The sequence below is a fragment of the Apostichopus japonicus genome, chromosome 1 (assembly GCF_037975245.1).
Source record: "Apostichopus japonicus isolate 1M-3 chromosome 1, ASM3797524v1, whole genome shotgun sequence".
Taxonomy (NCBI): domain Eukaryota; kingdom Metazoa; phylum Echinodermata; class Holothuroidea; order Aspidochirotida; family Stichopodidae; genus Apostichopus; species Apostichopus japonicus.
In genome coordinates this window covers 20,210,124-20,224,133 of record NC_092561.1, presented here as the reverse complement: position 1 = coordinate 20,224,133, position 14,010 = coordinate 20,210,124, and the positions used below count along the sequence as shown (strand labels likewise).

Genomic DNA, 14,010 nt, shown 5'->3' with positions numbered 1-14,010 from the left:
AAAGACTAAAATATTTATTAGTGTTGTCTTCGTGTAGTCAATACATAAGTGAATGTGTGGCTTGTCAGATATACTGCAATATATAATTATTTTTTACTGGTTAATCATCTGTATCCATATGTTTTACATCCTATCTCATAGTCTGCACAACAGTAAAGAAAGTGTTTGAATTTTCTATAGGGACGCCATTTTGTATTTTGAAGAGTGACATTATTTCAAACATGTAGACCATTGTAGGTATCCAATTAAATGACGGTAGTATTCGTAAAAATTGTTTATATATAAGATGGCATCAAATGAAAACAACATTGCATTAGATAGGCTACGTAAAGCCTTCTTTCATACCTGTAAACTTGCCAAGGGATATTGAAACGTAAATGTTCATGACAAATCATAATCAAACATAGTGGTAATAATTTCTTAACACTAAGTAAAAAAACTAAGGAATATGACGAAGTTCCAAAGTTGCGCAACATTTTCGGGAATTTGTGGAAGACTATAAATATCCTGAAAGGACCTTCTACAATAAGGGGGCATCGCATGCTTTGTTACACTTGAACAGAGATTATTTGTATCTGCCACACAAAACTGTTTACATACTGTTAATTGCACACGAATACTCATATTGCTCACATAATACAACGTTATCAGTTTAACATAACAATAGGCCTCTACTATAAAGCCACAGAATATGGGAAAGAGGAAGTGATCGTCATGGTCGCACAGTGGCAGACTAATAGTCCCATATATGCATGTACATGTATACTATATGTAGGTTTAGTACAGTGTCTACATTAAATACCCTTTTGCAAAATAGAGTTTTGCCTACATATGTACTAACCATATTTTATTACATATGATCGATAACCATCGTTTTCCTCTAACCGAACCACTCAAGATAAGGAGTGTAAAGGGGAAGTACAGGTTATTCCAGACTATTACAGTGCACATTTTATCATGGGCAACATGATCAGGGATATTCAGTGGCTGAAATTCGTTCCTTATTAATATTATAAAATAAAAAGTTAGAAATGTTATAAGTCTATTACTCTGGACAAAAATTTAATCCTCATAGAAATTCATATTTCATAATACATATGACTGTCTTTCCAATTCCTTTTCCTTTGGTTTTGTGGTCGTGGTTCTTTTGTGAATGCATTTGCCAAAGAGCAGAATGAATGACTTCATCACATCAATTGAGCTGGATATGCCTCGATTTTCGAAATAATGTTTAGCTTACTTATTAACAGAGAAATAAAATATCTGTACTTGAAAGTTGCGTTTTGCAAAAAATTCTAAATACAGAGATGTTTGACAGCTAGGCAAACATTTCACGTGTATCATAGAGATAAACCAATGGATAAGAAGATTTTTATATCAGTCAAGCTGTTTGCCATGGTGACATTTATCTATATCTACTGTGAGCCATTCCAAGAATTAAAGATAGAGAGTTTAGTACAGATAGAGAGTTTAGTGAGCCAAAATTGGCTTCATTCAATTAAACTTATCTCACGTTCTATGAGTAATGTATAATACAATTAGGTTTCAAATAAAGTGTAAAATATGTTTGGAATTTTTTTTTTGGGGGGGGGGGGGTCAAATTGTCTGTCACCAGAGTTTTCCTTTATGTTACAATTGCAAGTCTAAACTTACATCGTATGAAATAAACAAGTTCCATATAGAACCGGAAGCTCTGATGTGAGATCAAAGACTAAATTATTTATTAGTGTTGTCCTCGTCTAACATCAGTACATAAGTGAATGTGTGACTTGTCCGATATATACTGCAATATATAAGTAATTTTTACTGGCTAATCACTTATATCTTCAAGGAGAGGATTACAGTATAGACGAGCTATGACATCACCATGAAAATGTTGTACAAAAAGATTAAATTACACTCTTCTTGTCGAGGTATTCTTGAAGTACAATCACAATTATTAGCTGAGGATGTCCTGTACGTTTTGTTTTGCATGTTTGTCAGATACTATTAGACAAATATCACCAAATTTGAAACAGTTCTCATTTATATCTCTGCCTTGCAAAATTGTATGGGGTTATGATTTTGACCTGACAATAAGGTCGGCACCTAGCAATGTACGTAAGCAATCAGCCATCGATAAATTGCTTTATAGCTTGTCATTAAATTATGATGAATTGATTTTTGAGTATATTTCTTTAACATGGCAGTTTTATCTTTAAAGCCATTCTAAATTTCAACTTTTGATGTACCCATTTTCCAACTCAAGTTGGTCTTCTTTGCAGTTTAGCTGATCGATTTGATTAAATGTGTTTAATTTCCAAACATTATCTCAGATATTAAATTTTATGGTGCACACATGTTAACATGATATCTTTCCTTTCCTTTTACCCAACAGAAAAGCTGCTAAAAGCAGTGAAAATAAAAATATAAAAAAAATAATTCTTTTCAATCAACAAAAATATCAACAACAAAATCAACAACAAAAAATTCAAAAAAAAAAAAATCATCAGAAAAATATTAAAAAAAATCAACAAAATTATCAAAAAAAAATCAAAATCAAAATAAATTTTACAACGTTAAGAAATCATTTAAAAAACAACGGAGAATCCCAACTACGTTTGTGGTACACATACTGTGCGAACTACATGGAGAACCAGAGGTAAGTACCTAATTGCATGATTAAAAAAAAATTACAAGGTTATATCTCACATTGCCCAGTCAACTGCAATGTTCGTCCATTTCAATTATCTCACTTAAGGTACTTTACCTCAAGTGTTACTGATGTTTACATTTCCTATTGACTGTTTTAGAGGCCTATATATATATATATATATATATATATATATATATATATCCTTCTCATTACGTTTTCATTTATATATATTCATTTGCCTTTGTCATTTTACCTCCATTCCATTAGCATAAAGTCTGTTCAAAGTATCTCTTCCGAGATCCGGCTTTAGGAATCACAAATGATTTTCTAGTTGGTTAGCATCATGTTTGATCTATAGAGTAAGGCAAAATATGTCACCAAAAACAGAACTAGTATTGTTCGATACAGGTGTCAAACGCCTACAGTGAAATTACGACCTTCCTTACCGGTTTCGAACCTTTGGGCATACAATCAGCGTCCATGACCTAGTTGGTTATCGTGTCAGCGTACAAAGCGGGAGTCCCGGATTCGAATCCCGGTGGAGGCTGGAAGTTTTTTTCACTATTCTGGGTTTTCCTTCTCATTACGTTTTCATTTATATGTATATATATATATATATATATATATATATATATATATATATATATATATATATATACACACTGAAGAAGAGCTAGTTTTGCTCGAAAGCTCTGCAAAAACCAAACATTGGCTGTTTTACTTCCAATCACTTACCTAATTTAATTATTGTATCTCACTCGAGATCCAGCCTTTCTCTAAATGCAGCATAGTTGTTTAACAGTTTTTCCGTTATTCCTAAATATATATATGTATATATATGTCTTCCTTACCGGTTTCAAACATCTGGACATACAATCAGCGTCCATAGCCTAGTTGATTAGGGTGTCCGCGTACAAAGCGGGAAGCCCGGATTCGAATCCCGGTGGAGGCTGGAAGTTATTTTTCACTGTTCTAGATTTTCCTTCTCATTACGTTTTCAATTATATATATATATTCATTTGCCTTTGTCGTTTACCTCCATTTCATGAACATAAAGTCTGTTCATAGTATCTCTTTCGAGATCCGGCTTTAGGAATCACAAATGATTTTCGAGTCGGTTAGCATCATGTTTGATCTCTAGAGTAAGGCAAAATATGTCACCAAAAACAGAACTAGTATTGTTCGATACAGGTGTCAAACGCCTACAGGGAAATTACGACCTTCCTTACCGGTTTCGAAACTCTGGACATACAATCAGCGTCCATAGCCTAGTTGGTTAGGGTGTTTGCGTACAAAGCGGGAGGCCCGGATTCGAATCCCGGTGGAGGCTGGAAGTTTTTTTTACTATTCTGGACTTTCTAACTCATTACGTTTTCAAGTATATATATTCATTTGCCTTTGTCGTTTACTTCCATTTCATGAACATAAAGTCTGTTCAAAGTATCTCTTTCGAGATCCGGCTTTAGGAATCACAAATAATTTTCGAGTTGGTTAGCATCATGTTTGATCTCTAGAGTAAGGCAAAATATGTCACCAAAAACAGAAATAGTATCGTTCGATACAAGTGTCAAACGCCTACAGCGAAATTAAGACCTTCCTTACCGGTTTCGAACATCTGGACAAGGTCACTGTGTCCAAGGTCGACAATTGTTGTGCCATTTCGAGGGACCTGACTGAAGCACTAACACAACGTAGGCTTGAATCTCCAAAAGAGATCGATACACATCAAGAAAGAGAACACATACGAGGATTGAAATGTGCTCATCCTTCCGTATTTGGCGAGTCTATCAGTGACCGATCTGTGCAGTCCCGAATGAGTGTAGGTATCCACCATTTCATCAATGAAGGCGAAGGCAGATACAGAGAAAGCTGCGAACTAGCTGCTTCAAAGGCCTTAAGGGAGGAGCAAAATCAGAAATCAAAACTTCTTCAAATGCAAATTAAATTGGAAGAAGAGAAAATGAAGTTGGAAGCTATGCAAGCATATGCAGCTGTGAGAATAACTGAAGTTAAGTGTGAAGTTTTGTCAGAAGCTGCTGAGGACCCAGAAGACACATGCCTTGATAAACCTGTGCGTCTGAATCCCTTGGCTGCTAGCTTTAACCTAGTTCCTCACTACGCTGATGAACCCTATCTGAAGTTATCAGTTGGTCATGCTCTCGGTGGTGAGTCAATGAATAATCCAGTTAGTGAATCCTCATTGGCCCAGGCCCTGACAAGTGCCATGGACCGCAGCCGTCTACCCGTGCCAACTCCGAAGGCTTTCTCTGGAAATCCAATTGAATTTGTGACTTTCAAAAGAAGTTTCAAGACGCTCATTGAAAATAAGGGAACACGTGCAGAAGAAAAGATTTATTACCTGCAGCAATATGTGACCGGAAAGGCAAGAGAATCTACTGCTGGTTGCTTCTATGGGACTAACGAAAGTGACTACCAAAGAGCATGGGAGACATTGGAGAAGAGATATGGTCACCCTTTCAAAGTGCAGGAAGCTTGTCGTGACATATTGGATAAATGGCCGAAGGTTGGTCTTAGGGACAATGTTGCACTGCAGAAAAATGCAGACTTCCTCAACAGCTGCCGTGATGCCATGCCTCATATGAAGGGTCTTAGCATTCTCAACGATTGCAAGGAGAAAAAAAATGACAGCAAAGTTTCCTGACTGGGCGAAAAGCCGCTGGGGCCGAGTAGTGACTGCAGGGTTATATGAGGGTCATAATTACCCTACATTCACGCAATTCGTATCATTTGTTGAGAAGGAAGCAAGAGTTGTACGCAACCCAATTGCATCATTTTTGGCAGTTAAGAGAACAGAGTCAGCCCGTGACAGTAAATTACAAGGGGAGGAGAAGAGAAAACTTTCACGTGCTCTAGTCAAAGGTGCTGGAAAGTCTCCAAACAGATGGTCTCAACGTCCCAATTAATGATGATTCAAATGGGGGGGGGGGGGGATATTCCAGCTCCAGTGTCAAACCTGTAGAAAGGACCAAAACCTGCCCCTTTTACAGTGGAGAGCACTACCTATCATCCTGCACAGTGTTTGCTGACAAGAGCAATGTGACAGAAACTCATTTATCCAAGAGCACAAAAGATGCTTTGGCTGTCTACGTACTGGCCACTTTGCCAAGCAGTGTAAATCCCGTCATTCTTGCCAGATGGGAAGGGACGTCATCCTACCGCCTTGCATGGCAATGATAAGGTCCAAAAACTATTCGCACGGGAAGTAAAGAGAGATCCCAAAGAAGCGGATGCTGCTGTGGGCCTTACTACACATCATGGTCATTCAAGCACAACAAATGTGTTACCGGTGTGGGTGTCTTGCATTAGTAGTACTCAAACAGAGAAGCTGGTTTATGCGCTCCTAGACACACAAAGTGACAGTACCTTTATAGATGGAAGGATTTGTGAAGAGTTGTTAGTACCTACAGATCCAGTAAAGCTGGAGTTAACCACGATGAGAGGCAAGGAATCCACAGTTATAAGCAAAAGAGCCAATGATCTCCGAGTTCGTGGATATGCATCTAGCAAATGCATACAAGAATCATATTCCCAGTTGCGAGACAGCCAAAACTTGGAATCATCTTACATCCATTGCATCAGAAATGCCACCATTAATGAACTGTAAAGTAGGACTGTTAATAGGCTACAACTGTTCTGCTGCCCTTGCTCCATGCCAAGTAATCACCGGTGAAAATGATCAACCATATGTTGTCAAGACCGACTTAGGGTGGAGTGTGGTAGGAAGTCTTGGACCAGTTGATTCAACAGAGGTAACAGGGTTTCGCCATCGCATCAGTCTGGAGGACGCCCCACCAGTCACTCCTCGTGATATTCTAAATGTGTTTGAATCGGAAATCAATGAATCGAAGCACGAAAGTAACAGCATTTCCCAGGATGATATACGGTTTTTGCAAATTTTAGAGAGTAGTGTTGCAGTAAATGAGAAAGGTCACATTGAGATGCCTCCCCTTTCAAGTCACGGTCATACCTGCCAAACAACAAACAAGTTAGCTGCAATCAGAATGTCTCACCTCAAAAGGCGACTTGATGGTGATCCCAACTACAAGGAACACAATGTAAAGTTTGTTGAAGGAATGCTGGAGGATGGTGACGCTGTACAGGTTGCTGACAGAGGGCAACCCGGTGAAGTCTACTACATTCCTCATCATGGTGTATACCACCCAAAGAAGCATAACAAGTTAAAAGTTGTGTTCCATTGTTCAGCAAAATATCGAGGATCTTCACTAAATGACCATCTGTTGTGTGGTCCTACTCTCACCAACAATCTGTTCGTAGTGTTATGTAGGTTTCGCAGGCACCCAGTAGCAGTGATGTGTAATGTAGCCAAGATGTTTCATAGGTTTCACGTCAGCCCCGAAGATAGAGATTACCTGAGATTCTTATGGTAGAGGGAAGTGATACTAAGAAGGAACTGCTAGATTACTGTAACGTAACGACTTGCCCGAAAAATATAACCAAACTTTTCTGGCGCTTCGCGCGCAATTTAATAATCTTTCAGTAGTGTGGGGCGGGGGGCGCAATTTTCTACTCTCACACCCGGGCGCCAAAACCTCTAGCTAAGCCACTGTTCACTGGTTCAGGGTTTCTTTGGAGGGCTGATCCGGTCACAGATTGCTCTACAGATCCAATGCTTATCATGGGAGATCCAGAAGTAAGAGCCCAATCTCTGACTCTGAGTGTTCCAGCGACAAGAGCCTGTGATATATTGGAGAGGCTATCTAAGTACTCCGACTGGAGCCGACTTAATAGGATTGTTGCCAGGATTCGAAGACTTGCTAGTAGAGAGACTGGCAGTGTGTCCCTGACAGTTAAAGAAATTGTGGTTAAGCTTGCCCAGAAAGAACCCTTCAAGGAAGAATTACAAGCACTGAAGATGCAACGGGGTGTTTCATCGAGTAGCAAACTCTTCACCCTCGACCCTTTCATTCAAGATGTCATGATCAGAGTCGGAGGACGTTTGAGAAAGTCCATGCTCTCACTTAATGAGAAACATCCTGTAGTACTGCATAAAAATGGACACATGACTGAATTGATCATTGCCCACTGCCACAGTCTGGCCAAACACCAGGGAAGAGGTCAGGACAATTAACGAAATCAGAAGGCAAGGGTATTGGATCCCTGGTGGAAGTAAGGCAGTTGCTACCTTCACTAGAAAGTGTGTTCTTTGCAGAGGCTTCGAAGACCTGTAGAAGAGCAGAATATGGTAGATTTGCCAGAGGATCGTGTTGAGCCATCCCCTCCTTTTAGCTTCTGTGGTATGGACTGCTTTGGTCCTTTCATCATAAAACAGAACCGCAAGGAATTCAAGCGCTAAAGGTTGATATTTACCTGCCTCTGCTCCAGAGCTGTTCACATTGAAATGGTGGAAGATCTGACTACTGACGCATTTATTAATGCACTACGTTGCTTTATCGCCATTAGGGGTGCAGTATCACAGATAAGGTGCGATCATGGAAGCAATTTTATTTGAGCCGACAATGAGTTGAGAGCTGCCTTGAAAGAGTAAGATGTTAACCAAATGACAGCCTATCTGACTGAGAAGCAGTGTGAATTTGTATTCAATGCTACTTCTTCAAGTCATGCTGGAGGTGTATGGGAGCGCCAGATCAGATCAGTTAGGAAGGTATTCAACGCTACAGTACCATAGTCTTGTACCGTGGATGCTTAGATGATGCTTCTTTGAAATGTTTTTGTATGAAGCAATGGCAATCATCAATGGCCGACCATTAACACCAGCAAATATGACAGATCCCGCTGCTGAACCGCCACTGACACCAAATCATCTGATTACCATGAAGCCCACCATTGCCCTGCCACCCCCAGGAAAATTTGTGAAGGGAGACCTGTATGCTAGAAGAAGATGGCGTAGAGTTCAGTGTCTTGCAGAACAGTTTTGAGCGAATACCTCCAAACCTTGCAAGAGAGAGGAAAATGGAGTCTTCCAAGAAGAAACCTGAGAGTCGGTGACGTTGTCCTTGTCAAGGATCATGACACTCCACGCATGAAGTGGCCCTTTGGTGTTATAGTATCAACTACTGCCAGTGAGGATGGTCTAGTGAGGAGAGCTTGGGTTAAGGTTGGTTCTAGAGATTTAAATTCAAAGGGACAACCCAGGAAAAAATTGTCCATATTGGAACGTCCCATTCAAAAACTTTTTCTCCTTGTCGAACATGAGAGAGATCTCTCTCTGGCTCAAGAGACCTAACTTATCAGGTTTGATGTTATCATTGACATATTTTGTACTTAAAAGGTGTTCTCATGGTAGAGTTACAGTAGTAAGATTTTATTATTTCGAGTTTTCGACTTACTTCTTAGGAGTTCTGGGTTAATTTGCAGACCAGTTCTTGTTATTTGTTTAGGTCACCGTAATTCTTGTTGGGACATTGACTGTACTGTAAAGTCGTAATATTGTATTTAACTCTGCGACTGAGTTTAAATTCCTTCTCTCAAAGTTGTAGTTCAACTTGTTACTGCCAATGTAAGGGTGATTGTTTTAATAAGTAATTTGGTGGGAGTGTTACAGTCGCCATCCCTAACGTTGATAGTTTAGCAATGTGCTAGTTTCCGCCCTTTCCTTTCTAAAAATAGATCCATTTTGTTGTTGCTATGTAGTTTAACCACGCTGATGCTACTACTAACTCTTACGCTAGCGATATCATTTCAGTTAATTAAGTAAATTTATTGGGTTCAGTCCCCCAAGGAAGACATAAGTTTTGACGGTTTTATCAGAGACCAAATAACAACCCGTAACCGAAACTTGATGTTCAGGGTCATTTCTTTGCTGCAGCCCGCTACAAATATTGTATTTCTCATCCCCTCTCAATCCCATCGTGGCTGCACTTCTGTGGAAAATGGTCGGAAAAAGATTATGCTATACATGATTTGAATTCTCTGGAGAGTTTGCATGATGGAATCACCACAAAACGTAACCCATATCATGTGTGGATTGTGCTCAGCTGTATAGACCTCCAACTACAGTATAGCATGCTGTCATGGAAAGGTTTCTTGAGATTACATAACCGACCTGCCTTGGTCGTAAAATGACCTCTTTTTGCCAATTAGTCTGCAACGCCTGCCACATATATTTGTTCTTGTATGAGGGTCTTTTTGTGAACACTGTATGATTAAATACACTGTAGACATGAACATATTTCCACACAGTGTTTACACAGAGAGTCTAATGGTGTTGAGAAGCTATGCAAGCTAATTGTTGAGCTTAAGGTCGATTACTAACGACCGTGGCAGGTCCATTAGGTACAGTAATCACAAAACTTTCCTAGCTATAGCGTGCTATAATTAGAGCCAATAAAACAGACCTTTAAGGCTTTAAGGCAACTTTTCATCTAACTTTCTTATCTTTTGATGTCAATTAGTTGATTACTTCCATGTATCAAAACTGGTTGTTAAGTGAGATTTATTAAATTACTAAACTGTCATTGCACCACAATCCTAATTTGTAAGTCTTACCACTAAATTAAATGAATCAGATAAAATTGAACTATGCCATAGCACATGTGGTGATATGTGAATATTAATGTGCTTACTGTACACTATATAGCCTGCACTACATGGTGTCAGGGGGTTGGGGACAAGCCTAAACCATGTGGTTACACTATCACCGTACACTATACAGTACATGTTATGGTAGCCTGAAGCCTGAATCATGTGGTGACATGTTCGTCCCATACTACAGCTCATATCTTATGGATATCATGCAACATTACAATCAGACCACAGAAATAAATTGGGAGGTTGATAAAGTCATAACTTATAATGTTTATGGGATTTTTTTACTTTCAACTTTTTCTTATTTTTGCAGGATCGCAGAAAAAGCTTTAAACTAATAAACAGAAACAACCCTTTGAGAAGAAAAACGAGTAAAAAGTCAAAAGAGGATGAGCTTTGCCAAAGAAGAAATAAACGACTGGATGAACTTGTTGCTAAATTTAATAGAAGTGTGCCAACAATGGATGTTGTAGACCTGTTAAGCGACATTCTTCCACAATCAACAACCGTGAGTCAATGGTTCTCTTTGTAGAGAAGTGCATGATTTTGTGTTGTTAAAGTATTGATCTAACACAAGACGTTTAGTCTTATGTCATAATCCAACCAAACAGCCAAGCAATTTAAAATAGGGACACACTGAGGAACATGTGACATTGATATTAAGTGACTTACCACAAACTGACTAAGAATTATTATAACAATGATGATCTGAGCTGTGATATTTCAGATCTTACAGTACCTCAGCAAACATGAGGACAATATTATGTGTGAATTTCGACATATATATGCGACATATATATATATATATATATATATATATATATATATATATATATATGTATGTATGTATATATATATATATATTTATATATATATAAATATATATATATGTATATATATATATATGTATATATATATATATATATGTATATATATATATATATATATATATATATATATATATATATATATATATATATATATATATCGAAATTCACACATAATATTGTCCTCATGTTTGCTGAGGTACTGTAAGACAGTAGCTAATGTTGCATGTCACACAAACATTGGCAACAACAAAAGAATAACTAAGGTGCTTTCATATGAATTCATATTAAGTTTGTGTGAAATGATTTAAACCAACAGAACTTTCATGGCATGACAGATAATTATACCATAAAATTTTCTAATTGGCTTCCTAAATTTCACAAGTCTTGATTACCGTGCACAGCATACATTACTTCAGGCCCATCAGAACAAATGGGAAACTTGTATAGCAAGAATTTGGGTGTGGGTGTCAAAGTCTGCTAGGGCGGAGCCCCTCATTTGGGGTTCCAACCGTGAAAACAGAGCACATTTTAAAATGAATTGGGTGATTAAATTCATGACAATGAGGTTTATTCCTAATTGCTTTTTTCCCTTAAATCATTAACTTAAATATATATATTTTTTGGGGTTATAACTGAATAGCGGTTCAGAAGATGCCTTCCTGTGGTAGCGGTTTCAATGGGCCTGCATTACCTCATGTCTGCAATAACAATTTTTCTTGTAAATTATTATTCTCTGCAGGAGGCTATACAATGCAAATACGACCATGCTGGGAGGACAGCTGCAAACCGTCTGCTATGCCACAGAATCAGGTATCGTAAGAATTGGTACGTTAGGCTCGTTGATGCCCTGAAGAAGGTTGAGTTAGATGAACTGGCAGACGAACTCAGCAGAGATAAAAAAGGTCAGTAATTGTAGTAACTATCAATGTGCATTTAATGAGGCGATGTCTACGATAGCAAAATGTATACTAGCTTAGTGTCTTGATCGGCAGTTCTTAACCTTTTTCATCCTAGTTTCCCGTGTCCAATCAGCCATCCTACGGATTTCCCCCTCCTAACATATATATATATATATATAAATATATATATATATATCACAAAAAGGTTCAGTTCACCAAAAGTACTGTTCTCCATAGTTCACATTCACAGCAAAGAGAATGCATGGGAACAATGGAATAAACGTATGGAACGCCAAAACTGACAAAAGTGCGAAAAATAATTATATAAACCTAAGTCATTGTGTGAACACAAAGTTATCGCCACATAATGACCAAGAACAATTTAAGATCGTTAGTCCGTATGTTGCGATTCAAGTATCCACATAAGGACTGGGCAGTTCGTTAGTCCTTAAGCGACGAAATGAGACTATCCACATAATGACTAATGAACTGCATTAGTCCTTGTGTGGCGATATGAGAGTAACCACATCAGGACTAACTAAAAAATAGTTGATAATTTCTCATGCGGTGGGGCTATTCAAGAAAACGTGTAGTTTTGGGCGCATAAATTCCGGCCTAGCGCAGCACGCAGACTCCTTTATATAGAACGCCAAAACCGACAAAATTGGTTTGGGCGCGTAACTACAGACATTGCATACGCTTATATAGGGAATGCAACGCAGTACTTAACATGTACATCTCCTAGTGCGGCGCTGTAGCTTAGCCTAGCACATAACGTATGTTCGAACAGATGAACATAGAAACATGTTCATAGTATTAAATGCTGTAAATATGCGTTCTTTCTAGTCTACAGAGATCGCAGCAGTCCACTAATCATTTTCTCACCCCATTTTCGATTATGTTCCATTGAAGCTCTTTTCATGTCATTCAACTGGGCATCCGCCATATTATAATTAGAATAAATATAAAACAAAATTGTTAGCAAACTGCTTATCTACTAAAAGAGCCTTCGTAAGAGAATGTGTAAAAGTAAGTGGGCCAGACGTTTCGATCATAGCAGGATCTTCAGAGGCAGAATGGACAAATACAAGCACAGAATATACAGACAGTTCAATTAGCAGGGTGAACACAAAATGGTACCTTCAAATGTGTTCCCCCCTCTGTCACCCCTCTTCTCGTAGTTCAATTCCACCATTGTTTTTGCACACTTTGCTGTCTCTGTCCCTCTACAGTTTATCTCCTACCTCTCCTCTTCCCACTGTTGGTTTCTCTCTTCTCTCCATCCCTTGTCTTCTAATCCTCTTACATATCTTTGTGTTCACCCTGCTCAATAACCTGCCTGTATTCTGTGCTTGTATCAGGCCCACTTACTTTTATACATATTATAATTAGGTAAAGATTTTTTTTTTTTTAATTTGAAGGAGCAGGGACAAAAAATATGTCGAAAGAATTATGCTAAATTTATAACTACTGTGACACTAACAGGGCGCATATGCTGTGAATCAACGTAACCCGTATAAACACTTGAAACGCCATTATGCTGGAACTGTATAGCTTATGATGATTTCATAACATTTTATATAACACTTAACATTTGGTATTTAGTAAACTTGACTAAAAAAAATGAAATCAATGGCAAAAGCTTTGATCAAATCACCATAATGTGTTCACTAATTACTAACTATAGCCTAGGCCTAAGTTGCTTCTTGAGTTCGATTAGTTGATCTGTTCGTACGTTGTTTGCTAGGCGTTGCTACAGCGTCGCGCTAGTAGCCGTACACTAATTACTGTATTGCATTCCTTATATTAGAGCATATACAACGTTTGTAGCTCGCGCCCAACAGACACGTTTTCTTGAATAGCCCCACCGCATGAGAAGCGATCAACTAATTTATTTCTACTCGCCAATACCAACAATATTCGTTTGTCCTTACTAGTATATTGCCACTTAAGGACTAACAAACTGTGTTAGTCTTTATGTGGCGACATGCGAATCCCCACATAAGGACTTGTGAATATTGGCGGTCATTGTGTGGCAGTGTTAGGATCGCATGATTAGTAAAATGTTCTTGGTCATTATGTGGAGATGCTATTAGTGCCACAAAAGGACTTAAATTGT

General features: G+C 38.3%; 3 protein-coding genes across 6 annotated transcripts in view; 2 read left to right on the top strand and 1 right to left on the bottom strand.

Annotated features, from left to right (window-relative positions):
- The window catches only part of LOC139970852 (small subunit processome component 20 homolog), a 175,865-nt gene that overhangs the window by 66,740 nt on the left and 95,115 nt on the right, over positions 1–14,010 (bottom strand). The gene's annotated exons all lie outside the window — the stretch shown is intronic.
- LOC139970765 (uncharacterized) overlaps positions 1–14,010 on the top strand; it is a 151,619-nt gene that overhangs the window by 55,195 nt on the left and 82,414 nt on the right. The window lies entirely within an intron of this gene.
- Positions 6,124–8,619, top strand: LOC139970845 (uncharacterized). Its single transcript, XM_071976886.1, has one exon. It carries the CDS (start codon positions 6,130–6,132, stop codon positions 7,042–7,044), a length of 915 nt encoding a protein of 304 aa, XP_071832987.1. The 5' UTR covers positions 6,124–6,129; the 3' UTR covers positions 7,045–8,619.